Below are 26606 nucleotides of genomic sequence, written 5' to 3' on the forward strand. Positions count from 1 at the left end.
ACTGGGCACGTGAGGCTACTGAGCATTTGGAATGTGGCTAGTGCAACTGAGGAACTACATTTATAATTTAACTTAATTTAGACTTAGCTACATGTGGCTAGTGGCTACCAGATGGAACCGTGCATCTCTGGAGTGTGTTCCTCAAACTATCTGAAGAAAATGATAGGTTATTTTAAATTTCAAATCTGTTAAGGCCTAATGTTTTTGTAAAATGCAATAAAAACTTGCTACAAAGATGAAATGAGAAAAAATCAAAGACATGTAAAATGCCACCTAATTTTTTTAATACTAGAGTCAACAGACATAAAATTACTTTTAAAAGTTTTTAATGTCAAAATTACTATAAAAGTTTCTAACACTCTCATCTTCTGTATTGTACATCATTATGTACCAATGACAAGTAGTTTTTGGACTGGTGATGGTCATGGACCATACTTTGGACTAGGTCTAGGTCTTTCTTTGCCTAACATGCCTAAGAATAAATAACTTTCTAAAGCCAACTCTTTGTTAAAATCACTGGTACAGATAATTTTTTACATGTTTAGGTATAGTTCAATAATGTAGTTACTGATGGAACAGTTAACACTCTTTATAACAAGTTTCATCAACTGTATATTGACCGTGCAATGTGGTCAGCTTCAAAGTGGACTGGGAAGGCTTATTTGATTCAGTGAAGCCATTTTTGCAGTTGGAGGTATAAGCTAAAAAATCCTTTTTTCTATGAAGTTCAGCCCGATGTCTACAGCAGCCAAGTTTGCTCAGCAACAGAAAGAAATCCCTCCGGAATGCCTTTGTGAAAATCGCATACAGAAATGGATTGGCACAAGAATTGACAGGATAAAAAAGAACCAGTAAAACTTTAGAGTTGGTTACTGTGATAAGGGGCACTTTGAAGGCAGCTGAGATGGCAAAAAAAGAGATAGGTGCCATGCAGGTGAAATCAGTGAAGACGAGAACTGCCATTTTCTTAGCAATCTTTGTATCTTTGTTGGCAGCCATGAGCTCTGGATTTTGAACTGCAAAATAAATTTTGATATAGCAAGCACAAATGATGATGAAGGCCACCGCATTGAGTATCAGAATGGTTAATATGTAGACTTGTGAGAGAGTGGTTTCCACATCCATGGGGAGGCAAATGCTAACCTTCATGTAATTGCTCACACCCACAAGGGGCAACGTGGCAATTAGAGTAGCAAAGAGCCATCCTCCAAGCATAATCAGAACGGCATGTCTTAATCGTAGCTTGTGGTCCAGCTGAACAGCATAGGTGATGGTGTGCCATCTTTCTAGTGTGATGACCGTGAGGGTGTAGACAGAAAGTTCACTTGAAAATACAGTGAAGAAGCCAGCAGCACTACACCCACTTCCTGTCTGCCAGTCTATGGCATGGTTATAATACTGGCCTTTGGTTTGGAAATCAACTGAGGCAATGAGCAGCAGATAGAGCCCCATGCAAAAGTCTGCAAAGGAGAGATTGCACATGAGAAAACGGGGCACTGTCAGTTTATAACGGCTGGTCAGCAGGACAAAGAGGACAGTCATGTTTCCCATGATGGCGAGGATATTAATCAGCCAAATCAAGACCCTAAGGAAGTCATAACCCATAATATCTTCACAGGGATTAAAAGCATCTGGTTCAGGAGAACATCGGACTGTCTTGGGTGAGCAGATATCATGGTCATAATCCCAGCCTCTTAGTTCACTCTCAGCAAAGATGGCAGAATAACTGTAAGAAGAATATTTAGGCTCAATGTAAATTTAAGGGATTTTCTACGATTCTGATTTTTAAAAAAGAATTTAGCAGTCATCCTTAGTGTTTTTTTAAAGCCTAAGAAACAAAAGGAAACAAAGCCACAATAGTCTCAGTCTTACATTTATTTGTTAAATTATCCGAGAACTCTGGATTGATGTAGGAGTTTAAGAAGGGAATAAAAAACCATTTAGACTTTTTTTTTATGTGTAGATTGTATACATTGATACAAAGACTTAATGAAAATGCTTACAGAGGATGATTTTCTTTGGAAAACAAATTTAGAGACGACAAAGTATGCTTGCTAAATCAAAGAGAATCCTTTCTTGGCATTTTCTTAATTATTTATCTTATTCAGTTGCCACCCAAACTGCTATGAAGCTGTTTGTGGTAGAACACAAATGGGATTGGAGGCTCACACTGTTGAATGTAGTCAGCTAGTGGTGCATGCACTCGCTTGCACCTTAGTCCCTGCTAACTGAATAGCCCAGAGAGAAACAGAAACCAAGGAATGGATTGCTAGAGCCCTAGAGGCAGAGGAAGAATATAGTCATGGACAGTAGGAAGAAAGTGTGAAAATAGATACTCCTTAGGGGTATAAAGGAAATTCAGAGAGTGGATTGAAGAGGGACTCTATCCTGAGTGGGGAACCAGTCCCACCTCTGCTACTCCCTTCCTCCCCATCCCCTTGAGTTCAGGTTTTCATCTTCTTTTAAGGGACAATTGCATCTGTTTTCTTTCTGGCATCTTTCCTCCAGTTTTGCCATCACCCAGTCCATCTGTACATTCCTCCTGGAATGGCCTTTCTTAAGTACATCTCTGTGCCTCACATTCTTTATTTGCCACATAAAGATAATAATCATATCTTCCTTGCTAGGGTCGTGCTAAGGATTAAATGCATTAACACATGTAGAATGTTTGGAATAAATCCTGACATAGTAAGTGCTCAGTGAATGTTAGGGATACTTATAATTATCTCGCAGATGCCCTGTGCAATTGTCCTTTTGGTCACATAAAGTGACTAGTGGCTCTCAGAATAAGTTCTACTGTTTCATCCTATGTGCTGTTTCTCCTTCTTCCCTTCTCTCATCTTTCCAATGAATTCCTCCTCATCCTTAAAGGGAAGCTTCTCTTTCTTCATTTTACACCTTCACGTAGTTTATTACCCCTTCTCTCTGCTATGGTTGTGCTTAGGTATTACTGTCATTGTTAAAACATATTGTCATCATGTTGCATATGATGCATGTCTGCCTTCTTTAATATTTATTAGCTCCTTGAAGATAGGAGACTAGGTTTTATTTATTTCTGAAATCTCAGTGCCTCACACAGTTTGGGCTCAGAATATCCATTCAGTAAATGTCTGCGGAGTGAATAAAGCAGAGTAATCCGGGCTCTGAGAGGAACTGAGAGGACACAAGGACTATCACTGCATATAGTATGATGCATGCAGGCTCAACAAATGTTCTCTTCGCCCACAGTCTGCTACTGTAACCCCGGGAGCTAGAGATTGTTGGGCATCATTTTTTTTTTTTTTGTCAGGACCTTTACAATTATGTATTTCATCTGACAGTTCTTCACACATTAAAAGAGTATTTTTCTCTACTTTCAAAGCTTTAGCTTCTCATGTTCTACATAAGGAAGTGTGTACCTAATTCAGTGAGTGGATGAAATGATGTATTTGAGCAATACAGTTACTGAAGGGAAGGAACACAGATTAAAAAAAAAAAAAAGAAATCCATGACCCCTCAGGACTTTAAAAAGGTGCTGGGAGTCGTAGAGACCAATTTGGAACTGCGGAGGGACTGCTACTCTGCGCAGAAGACTGCAGCAGAGCCTCGCCTGTTTTATTACTAAACATGGTCGCACGTTTGTTTGTCGTCATTTCATGCACTTTGATCTAATTATCTGTTCTTAATCTTTAAAGAGATAGAGTGGTTATAAACTATGAAAGAAAATAGGTTATTTCTTCACATTAGAAAGGTCTTTAAGAACATCTCATTGAACCCTTCATTTTATTGGTAAGGAAACCAGAATTAAAGCAGGTGAGTGGCTTGCCTAAGATCCCTCAGGATTAGGTACTAGTGGCATCGCGAGGTCTTCATAGCCATAGTCCAGGGGCCTTTCCTTTGCTTCACCCTCTCCTTGTCAGTGTTTTCCACAGAGTGGTCCTTGGACCACTTCCATCAGAATTACCAGGGTGTTTGTAAAATAGATTCCTGGCTTTACTTCGAATCCTGAAACAAACTTCCTAGGGATAGAGCCCAGGCATCTGCATTTTAAGCAAGCTTCCTGGATGATTACTACAAAATAAAGCCTTTATTAAATCCAGTGAAAACTTTCCAACTATTGCTGCCTTAATTTTCCTTACTCCTTTCCCCTAACCAAAACGACTTCAGCTTCTAGAAGCACTAATTCAAACTTCTAAAACTTCTGCCAGGATTTCTGAATAAACTTAATATTAGTAAGAGGTCAAGCGTATCCTCTCTCCCACTGCCCTGGTCCTTTGCCCTTTCTGTTTTTTCTTTTTTCTTTTCGCGTCACTGGGTATATATCTAGCAATTTTTTCCTTGCTGATTTATCTTCTGACCAAATACCCATCTGCTGCTACTTACGTTTGTGTCCTGGGATGACTCCTGAGGGCAGCAGCCTGCTTACTGACAAAACCCAGCCCGGAGCTGTGGTTAGTACTGAAGGCTTATGCAGGGAATGTGAATGGACTCACATAGGCTTAACAATATTGAGTCAGAGGAAGGAGAAGCAGTAGCACCACTGCTCCAGTCACTATGAACAAAGAAAGGAGAAAAGACTAGACAGAATTTTAGGAAAACGATGGGGCCAGCCTGAGCAGTGAAAATACCATGGTATCTTGGGGAGAGCAGGTAAGGCTTAGTGGCTGGCTCTAGAATGTCTAAACTCTAGAGACTCAGGAAGAGCAATCTGGTGGGAAGGGGTGGGGGGGATTTATCATAAAAATGATTTTGCAGGAAGCACACTTTTTAAAATAAATGATATATTTTGGGTAGTTTTGGGGATGCTGGAGATTAGGGGATTTGTTCTAAAGCAGTGTTAGAAAACTTAAGATTTTATACTCATTTGGGAAGGCTTGCAGTGGGGGCTAATGAGGATTATTGAGAGGAAGCTAAAGTCTCCCCATCCCTCAGTTCACCCCTTGGTGCTACCATTGATTGTACCCAGAAGTGGCTTCCTATTGAGATAAAAAACCATACAACTGTAAAAGCGTGATGTGGAAGGTGACTGGTGCAAAGACTATTAAGAGGGAAGAGTGGGAAGGGGGAGGAAAAGGAACACTGGAAGCCAGATGGGGACAGACCTAATTAAAGGAAAAGAAAAGAAGGATACAGGATATAATATTTATAATGTCCCTTTGATTCCGTCATATTTTTCAGCAACAACTTCGTAGTTCTGAAAGCCAAATAATATTTCTGCTGTCCCTTAGAGATGAGGAAAAAAGGCTCAAAAGTAATTCTTGTCCAGGAATACCCAGCATTACAGGAACGTTGCTGCCAAGGATTCACGTCCAACTCTGAGGAGACTGGAAGCCCAGGGTCCTTCCATCATACTACCCCGCTGCCTTTATATAACTTGTAGATTGATGGGAAAAAGAAGAAAAGATAACAGAAGAGGGAATGGAGATTGGCAGGATTTCTTAGAAGGGCATCTGGTTTTGTAGCCTGAAGGACACGGGGGAAATGATAAAACTTCTAAATCGCAGTAAGTGTGACATGGGGACACTGGGGTTATTGCTTGAGGCACACTTTTTTTACATTTAAAGGTATGTGAGATGCCGAGGCAGCCAGGAAAAATGTTAAAATGTCAGTAGAATGGAAACATAGCTCCCATCTGATGTATATTAGTGATAGCACTAAGGCTGAGTAATTGTAAGCTCCAGAACAGAGTGGTCAAGGTGGCCTAAGTCTCTTGAAAGGAAGTGACTACTTCTAGAAGCTTGTTGCCATCACTTAATCTTCATGGAATGTTGACCATATGACTAGTGAAAATTCCTACAAATGAAATTATCATTTAAAGAAGCCCTTAATGACATTAAAATACTTGCAAGTGTAACTTGAATTTCTGAGAATTTAATATAATTGTAGAATGAACATGTAGGTACTTAGGAAGGTTTTTTTTTCTTTAACAAGCTGAATGAGATACCTGATCAACTGGATGCCACTTGCAAAGAAAAGTTCTGATTTTAAAGCTATTAAGAATGCTTTGCAAACACCACCCCCCAACCAAGACTTTTATCAAAAGAAAATTGTTGCCACTGATAATAATAAGGGGCACACAGAATGAGATATGGCTTCCTGAGTTTCTTTGCATGCAAATACTTACAGCGTTTTATTATTTGGTTTCCATGCTGTGCTTTCACATTGTTTGGGAAAGTTTTCAAAAATGGAAAATAAAAAATTCTCCCTGAAAGAGAAGAGGTGGGGAAAAAAAAGCAGTTGAGCTTTTGGTCTTTAAACTAAATTTGATCATGTCTATTTATGCTTTGTTCATCCAAATTCTTTACCTATTACATCAGCTTTGTGTTCTGCACCATTGTCCTAACTGAAATGCTTCCTGGGGAGAGAGTAAAGGCTTCTGAATTGTCATTACAGGGCTTCAAGCTTTGATAAAATGCTTCTGAATGCTAAGTGTTTGTGTGGGCTCTAGAGAGGAAAAAACCTTAAATTTGTCATATTTAATCACAGGTTTTTCAATGCTCATTAAAAGCCATCTTTATGGTATATTAAGGTTTGCTCCTCACCACTCTCCTCACTCTCTTTGAATTGTAACTGGGAATCTCTTTTGTAAGGATTTGAAGATACTGGACCTGACATCATTATGTGAATTTTCTGCCTTTTTTCAGTTATGTGCAGAAATATATGTAGGTGCTCCCTTTTCCTTCATCTTTCCCTGTAAGCCTTTAGCCAATAGAAAGGGGGGAAATGCCAAGGAATTAAAAGCAGGTCTATACTTGTATTCCTAAAATGAAACCAAGTGGAGGAAAAAGAAAAAGCTGATGAAGAAATAGAAGAAAGGGGAGCAGGCTGTGAGAACCTCAACCTTTCCTAAGGAGGAAAAGAGAAATGAGGCAATCCGAAGCAGACGTTGCTATACTCTCTTCTTCCCCTATATTAACAAGACAATTCCTTTTAGGAATGACTTTGTACAGAAAGAGGAAAGTGGAGAATATATCAGAACTATCTGACCTACTGGACTCACTTAAAAAAATTAGTCAGCTTGTTATTTGGGGTGAGGATTACACGTCCTGAAATTTGGATCAAATGGTGTGTGCGAGAGAGAGGGAGAAAGTGAGAGAGATGCTGTCTCTAATCTGACACTAAGAGATTCTGTGTGAACCAATTTACAGTTAACATGAAATGTGGTTGTTTGTGTCCTTCAGATAATAGCACTGGGTTCTGTCTATTCTATCTTTTTTAAAATTTTAATCAGAGATAGCAAGGAGGTCTTTGGGGCCCTGTGCCCAGGCAGCTGTGAGCATTATCCAGACTTAGCAGCTGCAGGGCAGAGGGGTGACTCGGGGATTGCACAAACATCCCACTGGCCCAGCTTCAGGCTCTGCATCTTCACTAGCGTCCAAGGTTTTGAGCTTTAGGGATATGGAAGGAGTCAGTTAATCCAAGTCGAGACAACCCCTGTGTGACTACATTCCCATTACACTTTGGTACTGGACCACAATTGCATAATCCACACCTCCCCCTCCTCTTTTTTTTTTTTATACCTAGAGACAGTCTGTTTCACCTGCTGGAATAAAAAGCCCCTGAACTGCAGTTTTTGAAGACCAGTAATTTCAGAAGGGATGTGACCTCTTTGCTACAAAAATGGTGTCCAGAACCTGTGTCTGTATTGTTCTTCTAGTCGGTCTCTCACCAGCTTTGCTCACTTCCAACCCAACCTACATCCTGCTGCCAGAGTGGTATTTTACAAAAGAAAATCCGAGTAGTTTGGCTTTAAATTCTTCAGTGGTGGCCCGTCCTGCCATTTAGATACTCTTCCTCTGTGCTCCCAGAGCACTCCCAACCAACCAACCAGCCGACCATGAAATGAAACAGAGTAAAATAGACAAGACAGTATCAGAACATATTACACATAAACAGTTAAGTATTGCTTTGTTTTATTTCAGTTACATATGTGATGTGGACTGGGTTGCAGTGTGAAAAAGATATTTTTTACTGTGCATCTCAGGGAAAAAAAGTGTAGAAAACAATGCTTGGAGGAAAGAATGAAACGCTGCACACCCTGACATTCCATTCTGGAATGAAGTGAATCCATTGAATCAGTAAGATGCCCCTCACTGGACAACCAGGAGCTTGTGCCCTTTTTCTTCCCTAAGCTGAGCCTCAGGGGCTAGGATTTTGTCTGAAACAGAAGGTGGTCTGCCGCTGCAAGAGAAATAGCTTCAACAACAACAAAAAACCCTTCTGTAGGTTTTTTGGGGTCTATTTTTAATTAAAGATTTAGGTGGAAGTGGCCTCAAAATTTACCCTCTTGAGGCCACTTCCCCACCTCTTTAGAAATTATGCCGTCTGATAAGGATTAGAGCCAATTGATCTTCGAGATTCCAGTTTTGTATTCATTTTGCACTGCTATTATAGCCTAATAATTTGAGGCTATAATTCAATTAGTTCAAGATAGGGTACAAGGGTCTTCTAGCTTCAGGGTAAGTTGACTATTCGAAATTGGTTTTCAGGAGGAACCAGGATGGTTCATTTGCTTCCTGTCTGTCTGAAAAGGGTCTAGAAAGCAGGGAGTAGAAAGGCGGGGAGCCGTGGGCCAGCTGACTGTTTTGAGGGCTTTCTGCCACAGCTCGGTAGGCTTTACCTTTTGTTTTTTACTTACGCTTTTGTTGGCAAGTTTCTAAAAGCACAGCAGTGGCTGGGGTAAGTCAATATGGCATCCTGGAGATTGGTAAATTTTTCCCTTGACGGCAATTTTTTTAGATAATAGGATGATGTGGCAATTAGCTTCTGAATGGACTCCAGCCCATAGCTAGGTAGGGTCTGCAGTTTGGTGGAAGAAATATCCCTGAAAAATAAAAGGGAGAAAAGCTTTTTATTTATTTATTTTATACATTTATTTGATTCATAGAATGAAACCTCTGAACAATAGCACCATTCTAGGTTCTGAGGAATCTTTTCTCCATCTTGCCTTTCCCCTAATTTTGCATTTTAGTTACTACTCTCATTAAGATCTAAATTCAAAAAAGCTAGTCTGTATTTTTTTTCTTACATGCACCCCATTATTCTTTTCAAGGTTGAGTATAACTCCTTGTACCTGCCATACACTCATTAGCATTTCTCTTTCCTCTCCTGGTTCCTTTTTCCCTCTGTATCTCCCTCTCCCTCTCTCCACTTAGCAGAAGTGAAATAACTACCTGCTTTATGAGACAGCAGGCACATGCAGTGACATCAGCTTTTGTGCTCTACCCCAGGGGGAATACTCAGGGCTTCAGATGCCTTGTCTTTGATTGATCAAGCCCGGCAGGGTAGGTTTCGATGAAGCACAGGCTGGTTATGTTATTAAGAGCTGCTGCGTGGTGTTAGTCATCATCTACCTGGGAAGCAGAATGCACGTTCTGCAAAGGCACACTGGATGCAGCAGTGCAAAGTGAGTGAACTCGGACGTGCAGGCAGAACTGTGTGGAAAGCTCAGGTTTCGTAAACAAAGTCCTGAACTCCTTGGTTTTTCTAGACTTGAGGCCATGTCCAAGAAAACTCCAAACTAATTGTGTGGGGGAAGAGCTGTCAGTGGAAATTTAAAAATTCTGCCCATCTTCTAAATGGCTGCTGCGGATGCCCCATGAAGCTCTCCCAAGCAGCGCAGCCACCTCCTCTGCACACGAGGTGGCCCTCCATAGTTAGTGTTACGGGTTGAATTGGGTCTCCCTAGATCCATAGGTTGAAGTCCTAACCCCCAGGACCTCAGAATGTGACATTATTTGGAAATAAGGGTCTTTACAGAGCTAATCAAGTTAAAATGAGCTCATTAGGGTGGGCCCTAATCCAGTATAACTGGTATCCTTATAAAAAAAAGAGGGCAAATTGGAGACCCACACACATACAGAGTGCTGTGTAGAGATTGGAATTATTCTGCCACAACCAGATGGAACTACCAGCAGTAAGAAGAGAGGCCGGGGACAGATGCTTCCCTCCCAGCCCTCAGAAGGAACCAACCCTGCTGACGCCTTGATTTTAGACTTCCAGCCTCCAGAACTGAGAGACAATCGATTTCCATCGTTTAAGTCACCCACCCAGTTTGTGGTACTTGGTTACAGCAACCCTAGAGGCTGATGCCCCACAAACCAGGCTGGGGGTAATGTGGCTGGACACCCTAAGCAGGCCTGTTGGGGTGCACTGGGCGGTGTCCCTGGGCCGGGAAAGGAGGCAGCACCCCTGTACTCACAAGATGGCAGGCCCTGTGGCCCCCTGGAAGGCTCCATTGTGTATCTTCTTCAGGCGGGCATTTCCCTTCAGGTCCCTGTGGGGAAGGACAGTGTCCTTAGTAGAGTTTGCACCTCCTGTGTAACCAGCCATAGCCGTGTGCACTAAGGTTCGGCCCAGCCTGTGCATGGTGCTCAGGCTTAGAGGGCGCAAGGTGGGACTGTAGGCAAAGTGGGAAAAGACATGCTAGTGCTTGGCGAAATTGTGAAATGGTGAGTGTGTTTGGCCCCAGCTTTCCTCTGCGACACCCCCTACTCGATGGAACCCTTTGTCCTACAACTAAAAGTACTCCTCCTGGCCTGGAGTTGTGGACGATTACTGTCGGACAGCTGGTGGTGATGAAAACGCTGTTCCAGTGTTCAAGGCTGAAGGGGTGGACGTGCAGCCTGCCCTGTATCAAGGCTCTCAGCTGTCCTGACCTTGGAAGTCTCAGAATTTACTCGTGATATACTGAGCTTTGCAAATACTGTACTTAGAAAAGTAGGGTTCATTCAAAGTTACTCCTTTCATCATGCTAATTGCACTTTTTATTTTCAAATATGCATTTCTACGTGGGTGATAAAGGGGAGGAAGTATAGGCTGTGCAGAAAATTGTCCCATAACCTGAGTGCCCTGCTGTTCTATGCTGCGTGTGTGATGATCACCAGGTGTGCATGTTATGGAAACACAAGGGTTCAGGGCCATGGCTCTTAAGCCTGTGGCAGAAGCCCAAAGCTGCTAAGGCAGTGGCCACCTGGGGGCTTCTGTTCCCTTTGACTCAAAGCAGCTCAGGGTGAACTGCTCAGGAACAGCTCAGGCCAGCCCTGCAGAATTGCCTCCTGCCTGGGCCCGGATGCTGGCATCTCCAAACACAGGCTGTTCTCTGGGTGGACAAGGGAGCTGGGAAAGGAGTCCCTGGGTGCAGACTTGCCAGTCTTCTTTTCAGCACTTCGCTTTTATAAGAGAAGTTTGTGACTCAAAAGAGCATTCTGGAAACCGTGGACACTGGGCACAGCACACATCCATTATTAGTGTGATTTTGAGCGTGGTAACATGATTCGTCTGCATCATGTTACAGTTTTACATGGCAAACTGATGCACTTGACCCAGGCCCCCTCCCCTGCAGGGTGCATAGGTAATTACTGGGCTCATCTAGTGGCATTACGTCTTCTCCAGCATCTTTCTGTATGTCTCCATAGCACACCTGCCATTTAAAAACTGCAGAAGCCCCTGCATCTCCCTCCCTGGGTAACTGTTTTCCACGCGCTTCTACTAAGCATTCTGCTTGGAATCCCTCAGCCCTTTAATCCGAATGCACCTGTCAGTCTCACATTGTCTCATCCCCTGGGTGTATTTCCATTTTCAAAAAGATGAGGTTGTCAGAGTCAATTGCTGTTTAAAATCTAAATCAAAAGAAGTTTTTCTTCCCGAGTTTCCATGGCTCTTCCTGATTTGGTTTGTTTTAATCATGTTCAGTTATGGTCACAAATCATTGACACTGGGCTCCGTGAACAGATAATCCTTATGTCAGCCAGGCCAAATTAAGTTTTCAAATTTCATGACAGCATTTTGCATGTTATATTAGAACTCGGATCTTTCCATTACTGATAACTCTGCATTGTTCAATTTGGTCAAAAATAAATCCAATTTGTCTGCCACCTTTTTTCTGGGTGTCACTTTTGGGAACTCTCGTAGGTGACATGGTCCTCTAGAGGTGAGAAGCACAGGCAGGATGACCTTTTGAAGCACAGTGGGAGAACCACCAAATGCCACCCAGAGCTCTCCTAACTGGGATGCTCTGGGAATGATGGGAACTGACTCTCAGCCCCCTGGAGGTGTCTGAGGACAACTTCTAGTGCCGCTCCTCTCCACCTGTCCTGCCTTAGTAAGTAGTGTGTTTGAGAACTTGGCAGAGCTTTGGTGTCATTGTTTTGGACAGGCTTATTTATGAGGAAGGTGTCAGGCGCTGGGCTGAATGTAGATTTTGAAAATTTTGCTTGACAGTCTTGAAAACTCCTCCTCCTTCTGTGCTTATATCCTTCAACGGGTCTTCTTGTCCTTAGAAGACAATTCAGACTCCTTTCCATGGCCTCTGTTCTGCATGATGAGTGAATGCTAATGAATGTACGATGTGCTCCTGCTCCAGCTCCAGGTTTATCTCACACCAGTCTTCCCCTTGCTGATGGCCCTCCAGCACACTGGCCTCCTCTTAATTCCTGGAGCTTATAAACTTGTGCCCCCACCGCCAACTCAGGACCTTTGCCCATGCTGTTGCTTCTTTCTGAAACACTCTTCTTTTTGTTACTGCCATGGTGGACTCCTTGTCATCTTTTAGGCTTAGCCTAAATATCATATTTTTGTTGGGGCTATGAGCTAGCCTACGGTCAGTTGTCCCTCTGTACTCTCACAGGTCTCAGTGGTAAGTTTTCTTCACGGTACATAGGGTCCGGCAGAAGTGACGTCATGAGTGAGGTTGGTGAGGTACGTGAATGTATTGCATGAGATGGACAGCAATTTGAACATTTGACCTAAAATGTCATATGGTGTGCTCGAGTGTAGAATTGTTATGTTACAGAATGACATGTTTATGATTTCATAATAAAAGATTTGGTATAGATTACCAGCTCATAAAAAGGGGTGTTATTTGTGTCGGAGCCTGTATATCACTACCTGCAAGAACTAGTTTACTTTTTGTCTGTCTTTTGTGTTAGAATAGAAACTTCATTAGGGCAGGGGCTGTTTCTACTCCACCATTGCAACCCAGCGCTTAATGTAGTGCCTAATCAGTTGGTGATGCTTAATATAATATGTACTGACTGAGTAAATGGGTGAAATTGATTTGTGTTCTTGGTTTCTGCTTTCTCCCAAAGAAGGGTGGAGGACACAGAATCTTGACTAATTGTACTTTTTGAAGCCCATACCCATTTTGGTTTCTCTGAAGCAGCTGAGACACTGCTGGCCCAGGCCCTTCCTCCTGCAGTCCTGTCTTCCTGACCTCCCAAAGGATGTACTCTGCTGGTTTTCCTTCTGCCTGTTTGCTTTGATTGGCTTCTCTTCCCCATGTCTTGTTTTCCCTCAATTTTATATTCAGTCCTCTTATTTTTCCCCCTTGTCCAGGTGACCTCAGTCACAAAGGGCTTCAGCTGCCCCTCTACTCAGATAGTCCTGATGTCTGTGTCTCTAGCTCCAAACTGCCCTTTCCAATCCTCTGTCCTTCCTGCTGAAAGATGACCCTTCTCTAAGCACCCCTCTCACACTTCCCTTCCCGGAACTTCTCATTTGCTACAGAAGAGAGTCTAAATTCTTTATGCTGGCACCTAAGGCACTTTTTGCTTTGTCCCTATCCTGTAACTAGAACTTCCTAGAAGGTACTATTTGCTGGTCTACGGACGTATCTCATGCTTCCTCCCTGGGCCATTCTTTCTGTCGTCCTCTGCCTGGAGTGCATTTTCCTTCTGTCTTTGCATGGCTAAGTCAGGCCCAGCGCAAGGTCTGCCTCTCTCACAAGGCTTTCTCTGATTTTCTCCTCCCTGTCTTCTGTTTCGGTTACTACTTGGTGTACAGTTTACATACCATTTGGAGATGGTTCTTCCTAGGCTGTAAGCTCCTGTGGGCCAAACACCAGGGCTTATTCATGTTCATTTTCTCTCAAAATACAGCATGGTCCTTTAAACACAGCTGCTGCTTGGCAGACACTTGTTGAGTGAATAATGGAATGAGGCATCTGAGAGTGCTATGCCAAGAGAGGATATGCCTCTGATTTAAATTCGTCAAAAACAGATTCAGTTGGCTAGAGCAAACCCTTCATTAAATTCAAGTCAACAAGAAAATGACAGAAAATTTACTCCATGTTAGGAAGGACAACTTTTAAAAAGCTACTGTTTCGAGAGTGCTTAGAATGTGCCAGACCTATACTAAAAGCGTTAAAATGTTATATTATTTAATTATTATTTATTCACTCATAGTTAATTAACTATGTAATGTAATAAATAATAAATGAATGCCTACTCTGTACCAGGCAGTGTATTAAGTATAGAGGATGCAAAAATAGACCTTTTCATTTTTGGGGGGGTATCCTCAAAACAAGCCTGTTAGTGGCTGTATTTTATGAATGAGAACACCGTGGCTTAGAAAGGTTGTGTAGCTTCTCCAAGATAGCTGATAAATAGTGAGGTTGGAGATTGTTCTCTTAGCCACCAAGCTATCTGGCATGGTACCAATATAGTAGGGTCTTTGGTTAATATCTATAGTTAAAATAAATATATAATGAGAGTATTATATAGACTTATGCTCTGCAATTTCAGACTGGCGACATCAGCATCTCCCGGGAGCTTGTTAAAATCTCTCTCCTAGGCCCATTGAATCAAAGTCTCTGGGGGTGGCACGGCTGAGGAATCTGTGTTTTAACAATTTCACGTTATCCTTATGTGTGTTAAAGTTTGAGATGCACTGGTGTAGACCATACTTTACATGATCTATTTATTATAAAAGCCTTTTCATTTATTTTCCTTAATTTTGACTTCAGTTGAGGTTTTCATGTGCTCTTAGTTTTTATTATAGAGAGTGGTAGTGTGATCATCACTTCACCTTGTACCTATTACGGTTCAAACAGCCCTCACCCTGCATGCTTTGTGAATGAACCACTCTTGGTTCACTCTTGTATAAAAGGAGCCATACAAAGAGAGAGGTTGAGAACAATGAAGGAACCAGCTGGTTGGGATGCTCCCCTTGATTTAAAAGCTGTTAACAGTGGGGACTTGAGTAGGGTGTGGTGAAAATTCAAGGTTCCTTCACCCCGTGGAAAATAAGCAACCTATTCCCTGCTCCTTTTGTCCACCTCCACCTCCCCCCTCCCACCACTGCTCAGGCAGCAGGGAGATGGGGCTCTGAATTGGTCTGTTGTGGCTGAGTACCTGCTAAATGGTGTTACCCAGTTTCTCTGCAGTGGGGCCAATGGGAAGAATTCCTTTGCTGAAATCATGCTGCCTCTAATACACCCTCAACCTGTGCAAGGGGCCTAGAGAGGGAGACTGTGAGATGGAGGAGCCTAAAGTAGGATCTTGAATATTTCAGCAAACTGTCAACTCCAATGTGTCCAGGCTGCATCTATCTTTGAAATCTGGGTGCTCTGGTGTCTCCAGCCAGCCAGTTGCCTAGTAACATGCATGAAACATGGAGGACTAGCCACTTGAAAGTTTATTTTTGTCCTGAGTTAGTTGCTGAAAATTGAATGTAATCTGGTAGCCAGAGTGATCTTTCATTTGTATACGAGAGCTGGGGAAATAAGCATACTTACAGGGCAATTAGCGTCGTCCCGTTAAACGCATGACTTTGTATTTCTTCAAATCCGTTTTCATATAGTTTGCTGAAGAGGGAAGAGAGAGGGTTTAGGATGGAAAGAAACAGTTTGGAATTACACATTCTTCCTCATGTGACATTTATTACTGATATAATTACTGGCATTCATAATGTCTATCTCTGTTTCTCTAACATTTTAGATTCTAAGTGTTAGAAACTGGTAAAATAAAGCTATTCTTTTTGCTCCAATTTCCCTCCACCTCCACCATTATTACCTCTAAGCACCACCAATTTTAAGTGTTTGTTAAGTATCAGATACTTAGCCAGCCATTCTACATATATCTTATAATTTAATCTTCATCATCATTTCCTTACTATCCTGATAAGAAACCCAAGCCTTGATGTTGTTGTGTAGCTTGCTTAAAGTCAAAGAAAGCAGGGGCAGAACTGGGATTTGAAGCCAGAGCTGACCAAGAAATCTCATCCCCGGTTGTGCAGGCCTGTGTGGGCCTTCGGGTGTTCTAGGATGCTGAAAGCTGAGGGCAGAGGAAGGAAGGCTCCTGTGCTGAGTTACCTGTCCTTTTTCTTGAATGAGTATGTGGCTTTGGTGATGTCATACTTGGCCTCACAACCGAGAAGATTTCAATATCTGTAAACAGTTCTTTAAGACCCATTAGTGGATAATGAAATCAATTTAGTTGGGTGCAATCAGCATTTGGAAAAATAAAATAGAAGCGATTATAACAGAATGGAAGCTGTTAGTGTATTGCGTGTAATTAGGGCAGTACTGTTTATGATTTCCCCCATAATTTTTGCATGTTATATACACATGAGTATACACACGTGTGTACACATATACACTCATACATATACATACATGTCTGCCCATAATAAGACATCAGAGACTTCTTAGAACACAGATGCTGGGAAATGCTGGAGCCAGAAAGGACCTTAGAGAGAATCAAGTGGCACCCCTTCATTTTGCAAAGAAGGAAATAGGAGCAGAGAGTAAAGTGACTTGTCTAAAGCCCACAGGTGGCGAAAATGGGACCAGAACACACTTTGTCTGTAGCTACTTCTCGCTTATCAGTTTTGCTGGTTGTTTTTACTTTTCTTCCTTGAGATGACCCCCTCTCCTTCTTCCTGCAAGGCTGTGTTTGATTCACAGTGTAACCTTTCCTGGCTGCCCTGTTTAAACTGCCATCTTCCTCACCTCAGCATCTCGGCATTCCCTATCCCCCTTCTCTGACTTGTTTTTCCTCTGTTGCTTTAGCACCATCGGACCCATGATTATATTATACTTTTCATTGTCTGTCTCCTCCAGCAGAATGTGAACTGTTCGTTGCAGAATCCTCTGCATCTAGAACAGTGGCTGGCATCTGGGATGATTACAGTGAGTATATGTTAAATGAATTGGATTAGTAAGTGGGTCTATGGAAGATGAATTTCGTACTATAAATTATAGTCGAATGCATTTGAAAGCCAGTCTTATGTAGAAATATTTGTATAAGTTCTTCATGAACAATGACGTAAGACTCAGGGGAGAAAGGGCTGTGGTAAAATAATTGAACTCCTGTGTCTGGCAGGACCCTAGCTTCCCTTCCCAGGGTTGCTGGCAGCTGCATGGCCATGTCAGGAACAGTTTGGGGAATGTGACTTGCCAAACAGTTTAGGCACATTCTCCACCTGCTCTCACTCCACACAGCTGTTATCTGAAAGGTTTCCCTAATCTTTGTTTAATAAGACAAGCATGGAATTTTATCTTGGGTATATGTGTATGTGTGTCGTACATGTGTGCAATATGCATGTACTTTTTTGTGTTTGTGGCTTCTTTCCATCAACCCACAGCACATCTGAGACAAACCAGCATATAAATAAATAGAAGCGGGACTCATGTTGAAGCATGATATTTGAACACTGAAATTCAGAAAACACAGAGGTTAGAAAATACTCTGTAAAGTCTCCTTACTAGACTGAGTTCAGAGAGGGCAGGGGAGTATATTTAATTCATTCCATAAAACCCTCAGGCCTCTCATAATGCCTGTTGCCTCACAGGAGCTCAGTTGTCAGTCTGGGTAGACCAGTAGCCTTGTCCATCGTGGGAGGAAGAGCCTTCCCTGGCTCCCCCTGCTCTCATGTGCATTGTTCTGGGAGTCTTCTGAATTTAAGCTCCACTTGCCAGATCTTAACTATATTCTGTAGTTGATATTTGGATGCCATTTTTTCCAATAATTTTCCTTCTCCATTTGTATTGTGTGATCTGAGGGAATACGTAATTGGTTTATACCTGTTGTCTTGTATAATTACAAACAACCTTCTGGCCTCCTTAGCACTCAGTTGCATGGGAATTGTTTTTCTCATTTTATACTTAGAATATTATTCTTTGGCAGTATCTTGTCACTTATAGCAATCTCTATTTGATAATAGAATCATACCTGTCTTTTCTTTGAACCTCTTTGAGATTGGATTTCTTAGATTCTAGGCTAGTATTCATCAAAGCATTCTCCTCCGTCTACAGAATCAGAGTCACCTGGAAGCTTGCCAAAAATGCAGACTCAGACCTACTGGCCAGGGGCACCACAGACCTGCAGAATCACACTCTGGCAGTGGCATCCAGGAACATGTGCTCTCAGAGCAAGCTCTCCCAGGGAGCCTTGGGCATGCTGCTTTGGGACCCCTTACCCTAGGGTATGTCATAGGCTGATACAGTTCTCATCATTTCCATAGGGCACACCAGGTAGTCTGTTGGTCAGAACTGAGTCGAGTCTAGTCCCCTTATTGCTTTCTCTGCCTTGCAAGTGAGAAAACTGCATGTGTAGTGGATCAAGGAAAAGTTGCCCCTACTTTGATTTTGTCAAAGCAAACGTGCCAGCCGTTGTCTGGATGCCATTTCCCACTACTGCTAGGTGCTGCCCTGATGATCCTAGTTTTAATACATATTAGGGTTTTGTTTTTGTGGGGCTTACAGTGTTCTTAGTACCACCTCAAAGTTAAGTCTGCAAGCCTACAGACCAACTGCCTGGGCTTGCATCCCAGTCTGCAAGCTTAGGGGCTGAATTTACGTTGGGCAAGTTACTTAACTGCTCTGTGTCTCAATTTCCTGATGTGAAAGTAGGGGTGATAATAATTGTATTGACCTCAAAGGCTATTGTGAGGATTAAAACGGTAAGCATGTTAAAGACTTAGAAACAGGTTCTAGAACACAGTAAATATGTAATGTGGTACTCCTATTACTCATGTAGTTGGCAGTGGCCTCCAGCTCCCTGACCAGACCTGGGATAGACAGTCTCCCTTTCGATGCTCTGGACAGAATTTTCATGAAATGCAGCCACCTGTTTAAACGAACTCCACAGGGGTAGGGCCTTTCTGTTCCCAGATGGAGCAGGTCGGTTCAGTGGCCAGGGCTGCCCCAAAGGTATTCACTCTCTGAAAGCCCTCAGTCACCTTCAGTCTGGGTTGGCATCATTGACATTTTTGCATTTGGACATTTTTCCTGTCTTTGTTTTTGATAGCTTGAGTCCTGCTTGTGCCAGTTTTCCAAAGAATACGGCTCATTGTTTCCTTTTCAGCTGCTGCTCTGCATCTCTGTTCTTACCAGACTCACACAATAGAATGCACTGCATTGTTTTTATTAAAAGACTGGCTTCCTTAGTCCAGAGAAATTACAAATGCAGGAGGGACACCTCATGTTGTCAGGCCTGCACAATGCTTTATGCCTTTAAAACATCTGGAGAGTCACTTCAGATAACTTTTTTCCCAAGACCTCATGGAGTCAGAAGGGCCTCCTTTGCCTTGAGGATGCTGTCACAGGCACAGAAATGAATTTCCCCCTCCTCTCCTTTATTATAATAGTTGCACCTTACTTTAAAGCATTGTCTGGCTTCTCTATTCAAATGTCAGTAACTGTGATTCAAACAGAGAGAATGGCACCTTTTTATTCAAAATAAGATTCAGGCTTTAGAACTTAACCACAGATGATACTTTAATTCTGAATGCTGCCTTATAAAAAACTCCAAATATTCATGGGGCTCTGAAAGCATTTCTGGGGTGATATTAATGTTCTGCCATAGTTCTCTCTTGGATCATGTAGTCACCTAGTTTTGGATGATTTCAAAGAAGAAAGCTTAATTTATCTTTATAGATCCTCAGGATCTCAAAAAGTAGCCCCCATTGCTGACGGGCAAAGCATACTATTTTAGAATATATGCCCCGCGGTGGTATATCTATAAGCAAATTTTAATCAAACAATTATACAAACACAATCTCAAAGAAGAGGGACCCTAAATTCACCACTGTCTTCTTCATTTGGTACTTTGCTGAAGTCCTTTTATATTTGAATAATTCCTCATGCATAAAGACATTTGTTTAGTGGATGCCCTGGCAGTGGTTTTATGGATAATTGTCACCGGGTCACTACTATCCGCTGCCAGGACCCTAGCTCATCAGAACTCCCCTATTTCTGTGGGGTTTGCAGCCTCTATGGCAGGAGAACCCTCTATGATTTGGTCGTGTCTCCTGCTTTTCAGCAGCACTTGAATTCTTATGTTTCCTTCCACCTTAGCCAAGTCCATGTCAACTTAGATGACTTTATCATATGTAATAATAAAAAGATGACAGATATTCAAGAAATGCTGGCAACAATGGATTATAATATATTGAATAAATTTTTTTAAAAAAATCCACATTCCATATTTAAAAAGAGATAAAGCAAAAGAGAGAGTGAGAGATAAAAGGAAGGAAAAGGAAACCTCTTTTTTACAGAAGAGTACTGGCTAATAAATGTAGAGGAATGGTAGACTTTAATATTACCATTTTGTAATTCCATGTCTAATAACTAAATAATCAATAGATGCTGAAACCATTGCACGAAAGGTTTTTGGCCATGGGATATTGACACAAAGTCAAATGATCTCACCCTTATTTATGTATTAATGACAAAGGGAAACATGCACCCTTATGATTGTGGGGCTGCCAGTCACTGAATACCTTAACCAAATGGCCAAGGGGTGGGGCAGTGGGGCAGGGTGTGCCTCCTGGTTTGATGCAGTGGGAGAAACGTAACATCTTTGTTGTGTTTTTGCAGAAATGTCTGAATCTAGTCATGACGATACAGGCAGATGAGGCTAGACAATTGGCCTGGGCCCCTCGAAGGATTCAGTGTCATACAGAACAGAAGAAGGCAGGGGCGTGGTTCTTGGTGGGGGAGGGGTAGGGTGGGAGGTGAGGTTGGAAGGACTAGGGACATAACAGCGAAAATGCAATGCATAAACTTTGAATAGATTCTTAGTTTAAAAAAAACAATCTATAAAAGACATTTTCATTTGAATATGGACTGTGGGTTGGATAACGCCTTTAAATTCATGTTGATTTTCTTAAGTGTAATGGCATTGTTGTTATGTAGAATGTAACTGTTTTGGGGAGATACATGCTGAAGTATTTAGGTATGTGGAGTCATGATGTCCATAAACTTCTTTGGATGGTTTGGCCAAAGGGAAATGTGTTGTATGTAGTGACATATATACAAATGGAGTAGCTGTGGCAAGCTGTTAATAGGTGAATCTAGGTAAGGTATATAGAGAAGTTTATAGTACTGTCCTTTCCATTTGTCAGTGGGAAGACATGGAGAGTGACTCCAATTATCAGTTAAAATTTTCAAAATGAAAATACTTAGAATGAGATGATGTGACGCAGTGATTTCAGGATGGTCTAAAACAACCCGGCTTGCTGAGTGTTAGCTTTTAATTGTGATGGTACAGTGTAGACGTAGAAGGTGATTGAATTTACACAAGGGGGTATTAATTGTCCCATTGGACAGACAGAGACAGAGGTGTGTTGAGGTGACATGACTTGACTAAGGTTGGGTGCATGCAGAGCCGGGACTAGAATTCTCGTTCATTCATCGTGCATCAGGGCTTTCTTTCTGCTGCAATGCCAAGCACTCTCTCTACCGTGGCTTGTCACAGGCGCAACCTGAAATCTTGTCATCTTTTTGCCAGTCATCTTTCCTCTAAAGGGTTTTAGAGAATTAGTTGCTGTGACCTTTCCTTCTCTTTGTGGAGTTTAGATGTGAATCAAGGTTATCAACTTTTTGAGATTGATATGACCAATGATCTAGAATATTTTAAAGGTTGTGCAGCCAGATCCTGCTTACCCAGGAGGGCATTTCAAAGTGACCTCTTGAGGAGATTCAGTGAAAGGCCAAATGGCTATAAAGGGACATCAGAGTGTAATGCATAGTTTTAGCATTGGCCCCACTCAGCTTCTCCAGCATCCAGGGAAGTGTTTTGTTTTCATTAAATAAGCTCACAGTTGGTACAGATTTGGGTGGGGGGAGGGCAGGAAAGTTTCCATAAAAAACAAAATCTTCAAAACTACTACTCGTGAAGAGAGAAGGCTTGCTTTCATTATTTTATAATTAGGGAGTAGAAGTTCATAGGTGAGAAAATCAGGCTTTTCTCTTTAAGTGTAATAACCCTATTCAGCGGGGTGTTCCACATGATTCTTTGCTTACAGAAGGGCCCATTCAGCTGAGAACAAGTGCCAAGCAAATGACTGACCTCTCCCCTCGCAGAGCAGGGTTGAGAGTGAGGAGAGGGTGTAGCACAGTGCCCCCATGGACTCTTTTGGGGAGAAGGGTCCGCAGTCCTCATTAACTTCAGAGGTGGGGCAGTTATACCCTGCTGGTAGGCACTGTTCATCTTAAAATCATTACTAACATAAATTAACAGTCCCAACATAAAACTACTATGTAGCTGTTGTATATACATGCTGAAATGTGCTGTGTGAAAAGGCATCTTTGGTGGTTCTGTGAGTTTGGTGGGGTGGCCCAGTCTTGTGAGTTTGTCAGTAACAATTTCCATGGATTGTTATTTTCTTACTGATATTCCTCCAAGTCTTCTGCCCTTTTATTTCTATTCCACTCCACTCCCATCATTATACATTTGTCTAAGAGGAGTATTTATTGGTTCCTGATTATTTTTAGGTCAAAATCAAAGGAAGTCATAGCTATTTGTGATCTTTGAATAAAGGATCCTCTATTGGGTGGTTTCTTCTTAATACTTCTTAAAAAAGATTAAAGAGGGGAAGGGAGGGAGAAAGAGAGGAAGGGAAACATCAATGTGTGGTTGCCTCTTGCACACCCCCTACTGGGGACCTGGCCTGCAACCCAGGCATGTGCCCTGACTGGGAATTGAACCAGTGACCCTTTGCTTTGTAGACTGGTGCCCAATCCACTGAGCCACACCAGCTAGGTCTTCTTACTACTTTTATTCAGTTGCTTCTAAGCCTTTAACCCCTTATCCCAGTGCATTCAAGACCCTCTGTAATCCAATGTCCCTTCTGCCCCTTTTTACGTAAAGATACTTATCTAAACGTATTTCCCATTCCTTAAGCAGGATGTTTACTCCCAATGAGTATGCCTCATCCTGTTTTCCTCCTCCCACAGCCATGCTTTTGCTCCTGCTGTCCCCTTGCTTGGATTATTTAACCTTTCAGTGCCATGGTTTCTGCATCTAAAAATGTGGGTGATAGTCCCTACCTCAAAGGGTTGCTGTGAGACTTAAATGAGTGTTTTTAAGTACTTAAAAACAATGCAGGCATTTAATAAATGTAATATCTAAATATTACAAATGTTGCTGGGTCTATGAGGTCTGATTCAAGTCTCAGCTCTACCCTGTAGCCTCCTCTGATTTCTCCAGCCTGAGAAGACTTTTCCATTCTTGTTATTTCTGTGTACCACACACTCTAATGGTGAATATCTACTGGCTTATATTATTCTTTTGTTATTTCATGTTTTTCCCCATTGAGATTATGAGCTACTCGAGGATAAGGATCTTATATGTCTTTGATGTTCTCAGTAAAGACATAGGAAGACCCCCGATCCTAACACATGCAGTACTCCTCCACTCAGTGTTTGCTCCGTAATACCCTGATTCTGACAGGGGGTGTGATGGAGATGAGTGGTTGCAGGTCCACTTGTAACCAGGAGTCAGAAACACTGTAAACAGCTAGAAGAGCTATGGTGTGTGAGAAGAGTGGGGGAGTGGAAAGACTGTGGAGAAGTTTTTCCAGGATCTACAGTCACCTTCTAGGTGTTCAAGAACGGCAAGTAAAGAATTTTACTTTGAAACGTTTTTGTTTTCTGCTCTGCATTCTTTTGATTGAAACACTGAGCCGGGGCCACACCTTTGTAACGTAACAATTATGTGTGTTGGACTATGCCTGCACAAAGTGAAAGCACTACGCAACTGCAGTGTGCCATTGGTACCAGGTTGTAGAATCCACTGGTATAAAAGAGAGTCCCCTGAGACTGTCTGTCCTCTTGCTTCGCAACTACTTCATTTCAGGGTCATCCAATCCATTCATTTCTCTCTCTCTCTCTCTCTCTCTCTCTCTCTCTCTCTCTCTCTCTCTCTCTCTCAGGACAAGCTCACTTATTGCCTCATTACAATCCTGCCATGGGCTATAACCAAAAAAAGAGAGAGAGGGATATGGATGTGTGGAGCAGAACTGAATATGGGTCACTGGGCATTGGAAATAAATGAGATGTGGTGTCCAGGATGCTGCTTCTGAATGGTGGGTCACAGGAAGGTACCCCATGTGAAGATGGCAAGGATCACAGAGGGAAGGAAGTTAGGCAGGTGTACAGTGAAGAGAATGACTTGTGTTACCTTAGTACAGTGCCCACTCGAACTTTAATGTGCACATGAATCGCTTGGGGTCTTGGGAAGATGCAGATTCTGAGTCAGTAGGTTTGGTATGGCCCTGAGAGTTTGCATTTCTAGCCAGCCCTCAGAAGGTACTGTGGATGCTGGTCCATGGACCATACTTTGGATAGCAAGACCTTAGGAAAGAGCATGAAAGGGTTAGGGCCTTTGAGCCTAGTAACTTGATGAGCGATGGTCAAATAAGATATTATTTTCAAATTTAATATTAAGGGGCTTAGGAAATGGGCATGGGTGATGTTGCTTCAGAAACACAGTCACCCAGGGGGTAAAAAATCAGAGAGAAATGGAGAAGAAAGAAAGAGAGCAGGGTCCATGGATCAACTACTCTACCTACTTGGAGAATATCCTTCCAGACTCTTCTCTGATGAAACCTGAAATTTCTGTGCTCTCTTTTAACCAGGGCAGCCACGCCCCTCCAGGCTGTCTCTTCGCAGCTTCAAAGCCTTCCACTGATGCAGTGAGCAATTTCATCAATTGGAAATCCGGGTTCTGTAAATCCTCAGGGCCCATTTGATTAATTTGAAACTGAATGGGTTGCTTGGTTATCAAGTGAACGTATGACCCAGCTTCAATCCCACACAACTCCTCTCACCTTTGGCAATTTAGGTCAAAAAGAATGTCACCAGCAAGTGAGGGACATGGTAAAAGACAAGAAAGAGACCGCCTTATACTAGAAATGAGAACAGCGGGAGGCTCTGGGGCAGAACGTGAATCTGGGAGTTTACTCACAGTGTTGTGGATTCATTAGTCATCCCTTGAAAAGCGTTTCCTGGTATGGTGGTTATGTGTACATTGTCACAAATTTCCCTTGAGGAATGAAATGGGAAATATTTACTTTCTGAATTTTAGCTGCAAATAGAAAACTGTTATGTATAGCAATCAGCCTGGTACTTACAGAATGAAATTAAATTCAGAAGAGAAGATCTTTGTAACATCTGGAAGCTTTTGAATGCCAGTGTTACAGATGCTCCTGTGATTTGGGGACAAGGTGGGCATGTGTGAAAAGAATGAGTAAAAGTGATTGTTATTAAGGCATAAAGATAAAAACAGTAGAAAGGCACTTTACAAATACTATTACATTTTAAAATACTGAGTTTGGCTTTATCAGTCATGCTTTCAGCTGTGGGAGGCTGTGAGAAGTTAAAAGCCTGTAACACTGTGGGAGAAGTTGCGCTAATGATTCCTATTTAGAGGTCCAGGGGCTGGGACCAAACTTTCAGGTCTTTTTCATTTATATTTATTTCCACCCTGATTTTACCTATCACATCAATTGCACTTTCATATTACATCAGGAAGTTCTTCCTTGTATCTCACTGAAATCATTAAACATTCTTTTGGTTATTTGAGCTACTGAATTCTCTTTTCCCCCCACCTTTTACTTAAACTTCAAACAAGAGAGAGGCTTCAGTGGTAGGTTAAATTGAAGGGTATTTTATTATACAAGAATGGGGCTCCTTTAGGGGAGTTTAGGCACCTGAATTCCCCCCATCCAAGTTTTAAATTCACCAGTCATGGACTCTGGACAACTGATATGAACTGCCTGGCATCCTAGTGACAACCAAAGGAAGCCCGGTTTCTTGTTTGGCTCTCTCTGGTTCTCCTCCTTACCTGTTACCCCAGATCACACTGGGTCCTTGCCCTGTCTGTGGCCGGTGGTAGCAGCGTGGGCTTACACTGCAGTGTGTTCTGGGGCCGAGGGAATACCACTTTTTTAAGGGGGAGGTGAAAATGCTATTTAATAAAGACAATGATTCTTAGATAACAAGGGGCTGTAGTCAGTAATTTCTGTTCCAGCATTTTCTTATATTTTTCCAAAGTGGTTAATGCTGAGGTGGTTATGTGTCCTATAGACCTCTTGAACGTTTGGAAAAGCAGAACACCTGGGTTAGGAGTGCTCCAGCATTGGAGCTGCCAAACGAGCCACCCTAATGCCAGCAGCAGCTCCTGTAGCAAGCGGCCCCAGAGCAAGATCGCACAGGTGACGTTGAACACCAGAGAAAATGTCCTTCTTCTCTCCTTTTCTTTTTTTCTTTTGGAGATGGTAGGTGTTATAGACTTTGTGTTCTCTGGAGATTTTATGAAATTTAACTGATCAGGAAGTAAAGAGTGAGTACTTGATATGTGAGAAGACCCAGAATGATAAATTGATAGATTGTATCAGATTTCAGGAATTTTGGTTTTTCTGGCAAGGCAATGAATCTGCAGGGCTACGGTGGTACTCACCTGATAGTTCTACTTAGTGGACTTCATCAGACTTAATGGGAATTAGAAAATAATGGTTTAGTTTATATGGCACAGTGCCTACCTGAAGGCAATACCTGAAATGTTTTCACTTTCTTCATTTACTGAATGAACGAACGAAGGAGATAAAGGAGATCAGTAATT

The 26606-nt window shown here is 42.1% G+C and overlaps 1 protein-coding gene across 1 annotated transcript in view; it reads right to left on the bottom strand.

The window, feature by feature from the left end:
- Positions 1-579: 579 nt before the first annotated feature.
- The window catches only part of LHCGR (luteinizing hormone/choriogonadotropin receptor), a 51793-nt gene continuing 25766 nt past the window's right edge, over positions 580-26606 (bottom strand). The window contains exons 5-11 of the mRNA XM_024553077.2: positions 25117-25191; positions 24951-25028; positions 15494-15562; positions 10181-10255; positions 8618-8803; positions 6104-6184; positions 580-1726 (exon numbers count right to left, since the gene is read on the bottom strand). Of these exons, the coding sequence (XP_024408845.2) occupies positions 580-1726; positions 6104-6184; positions 8618-8803; positions 10181-10255; positions 15494-15562; positions 24951-25028; positions 25117-25191 (1711 nt within the window). The remainder of the gene's footprint in view (positions 1727-6103; positions 6185-8617; positions 8804-10180; positions 10256-15493; positions 15563-24950; positions 25029-25116; positions 25192-26606) is intronic.

The sequence above is a fragment of the Desmodus rotundus genome, chromosome 5 (genome assembly GCF_022682495.2).
Source record: "Desmodus rotundus isolate HL8 chromosome 5, HLdesRot8A.1, whole genome shotgun sequence".
NCBI lineage: Eukaryota > Metazoa > Chordata > Mammalia > Chiroptera > Phyllostomidae > Desmodus > Desmodus rotundus.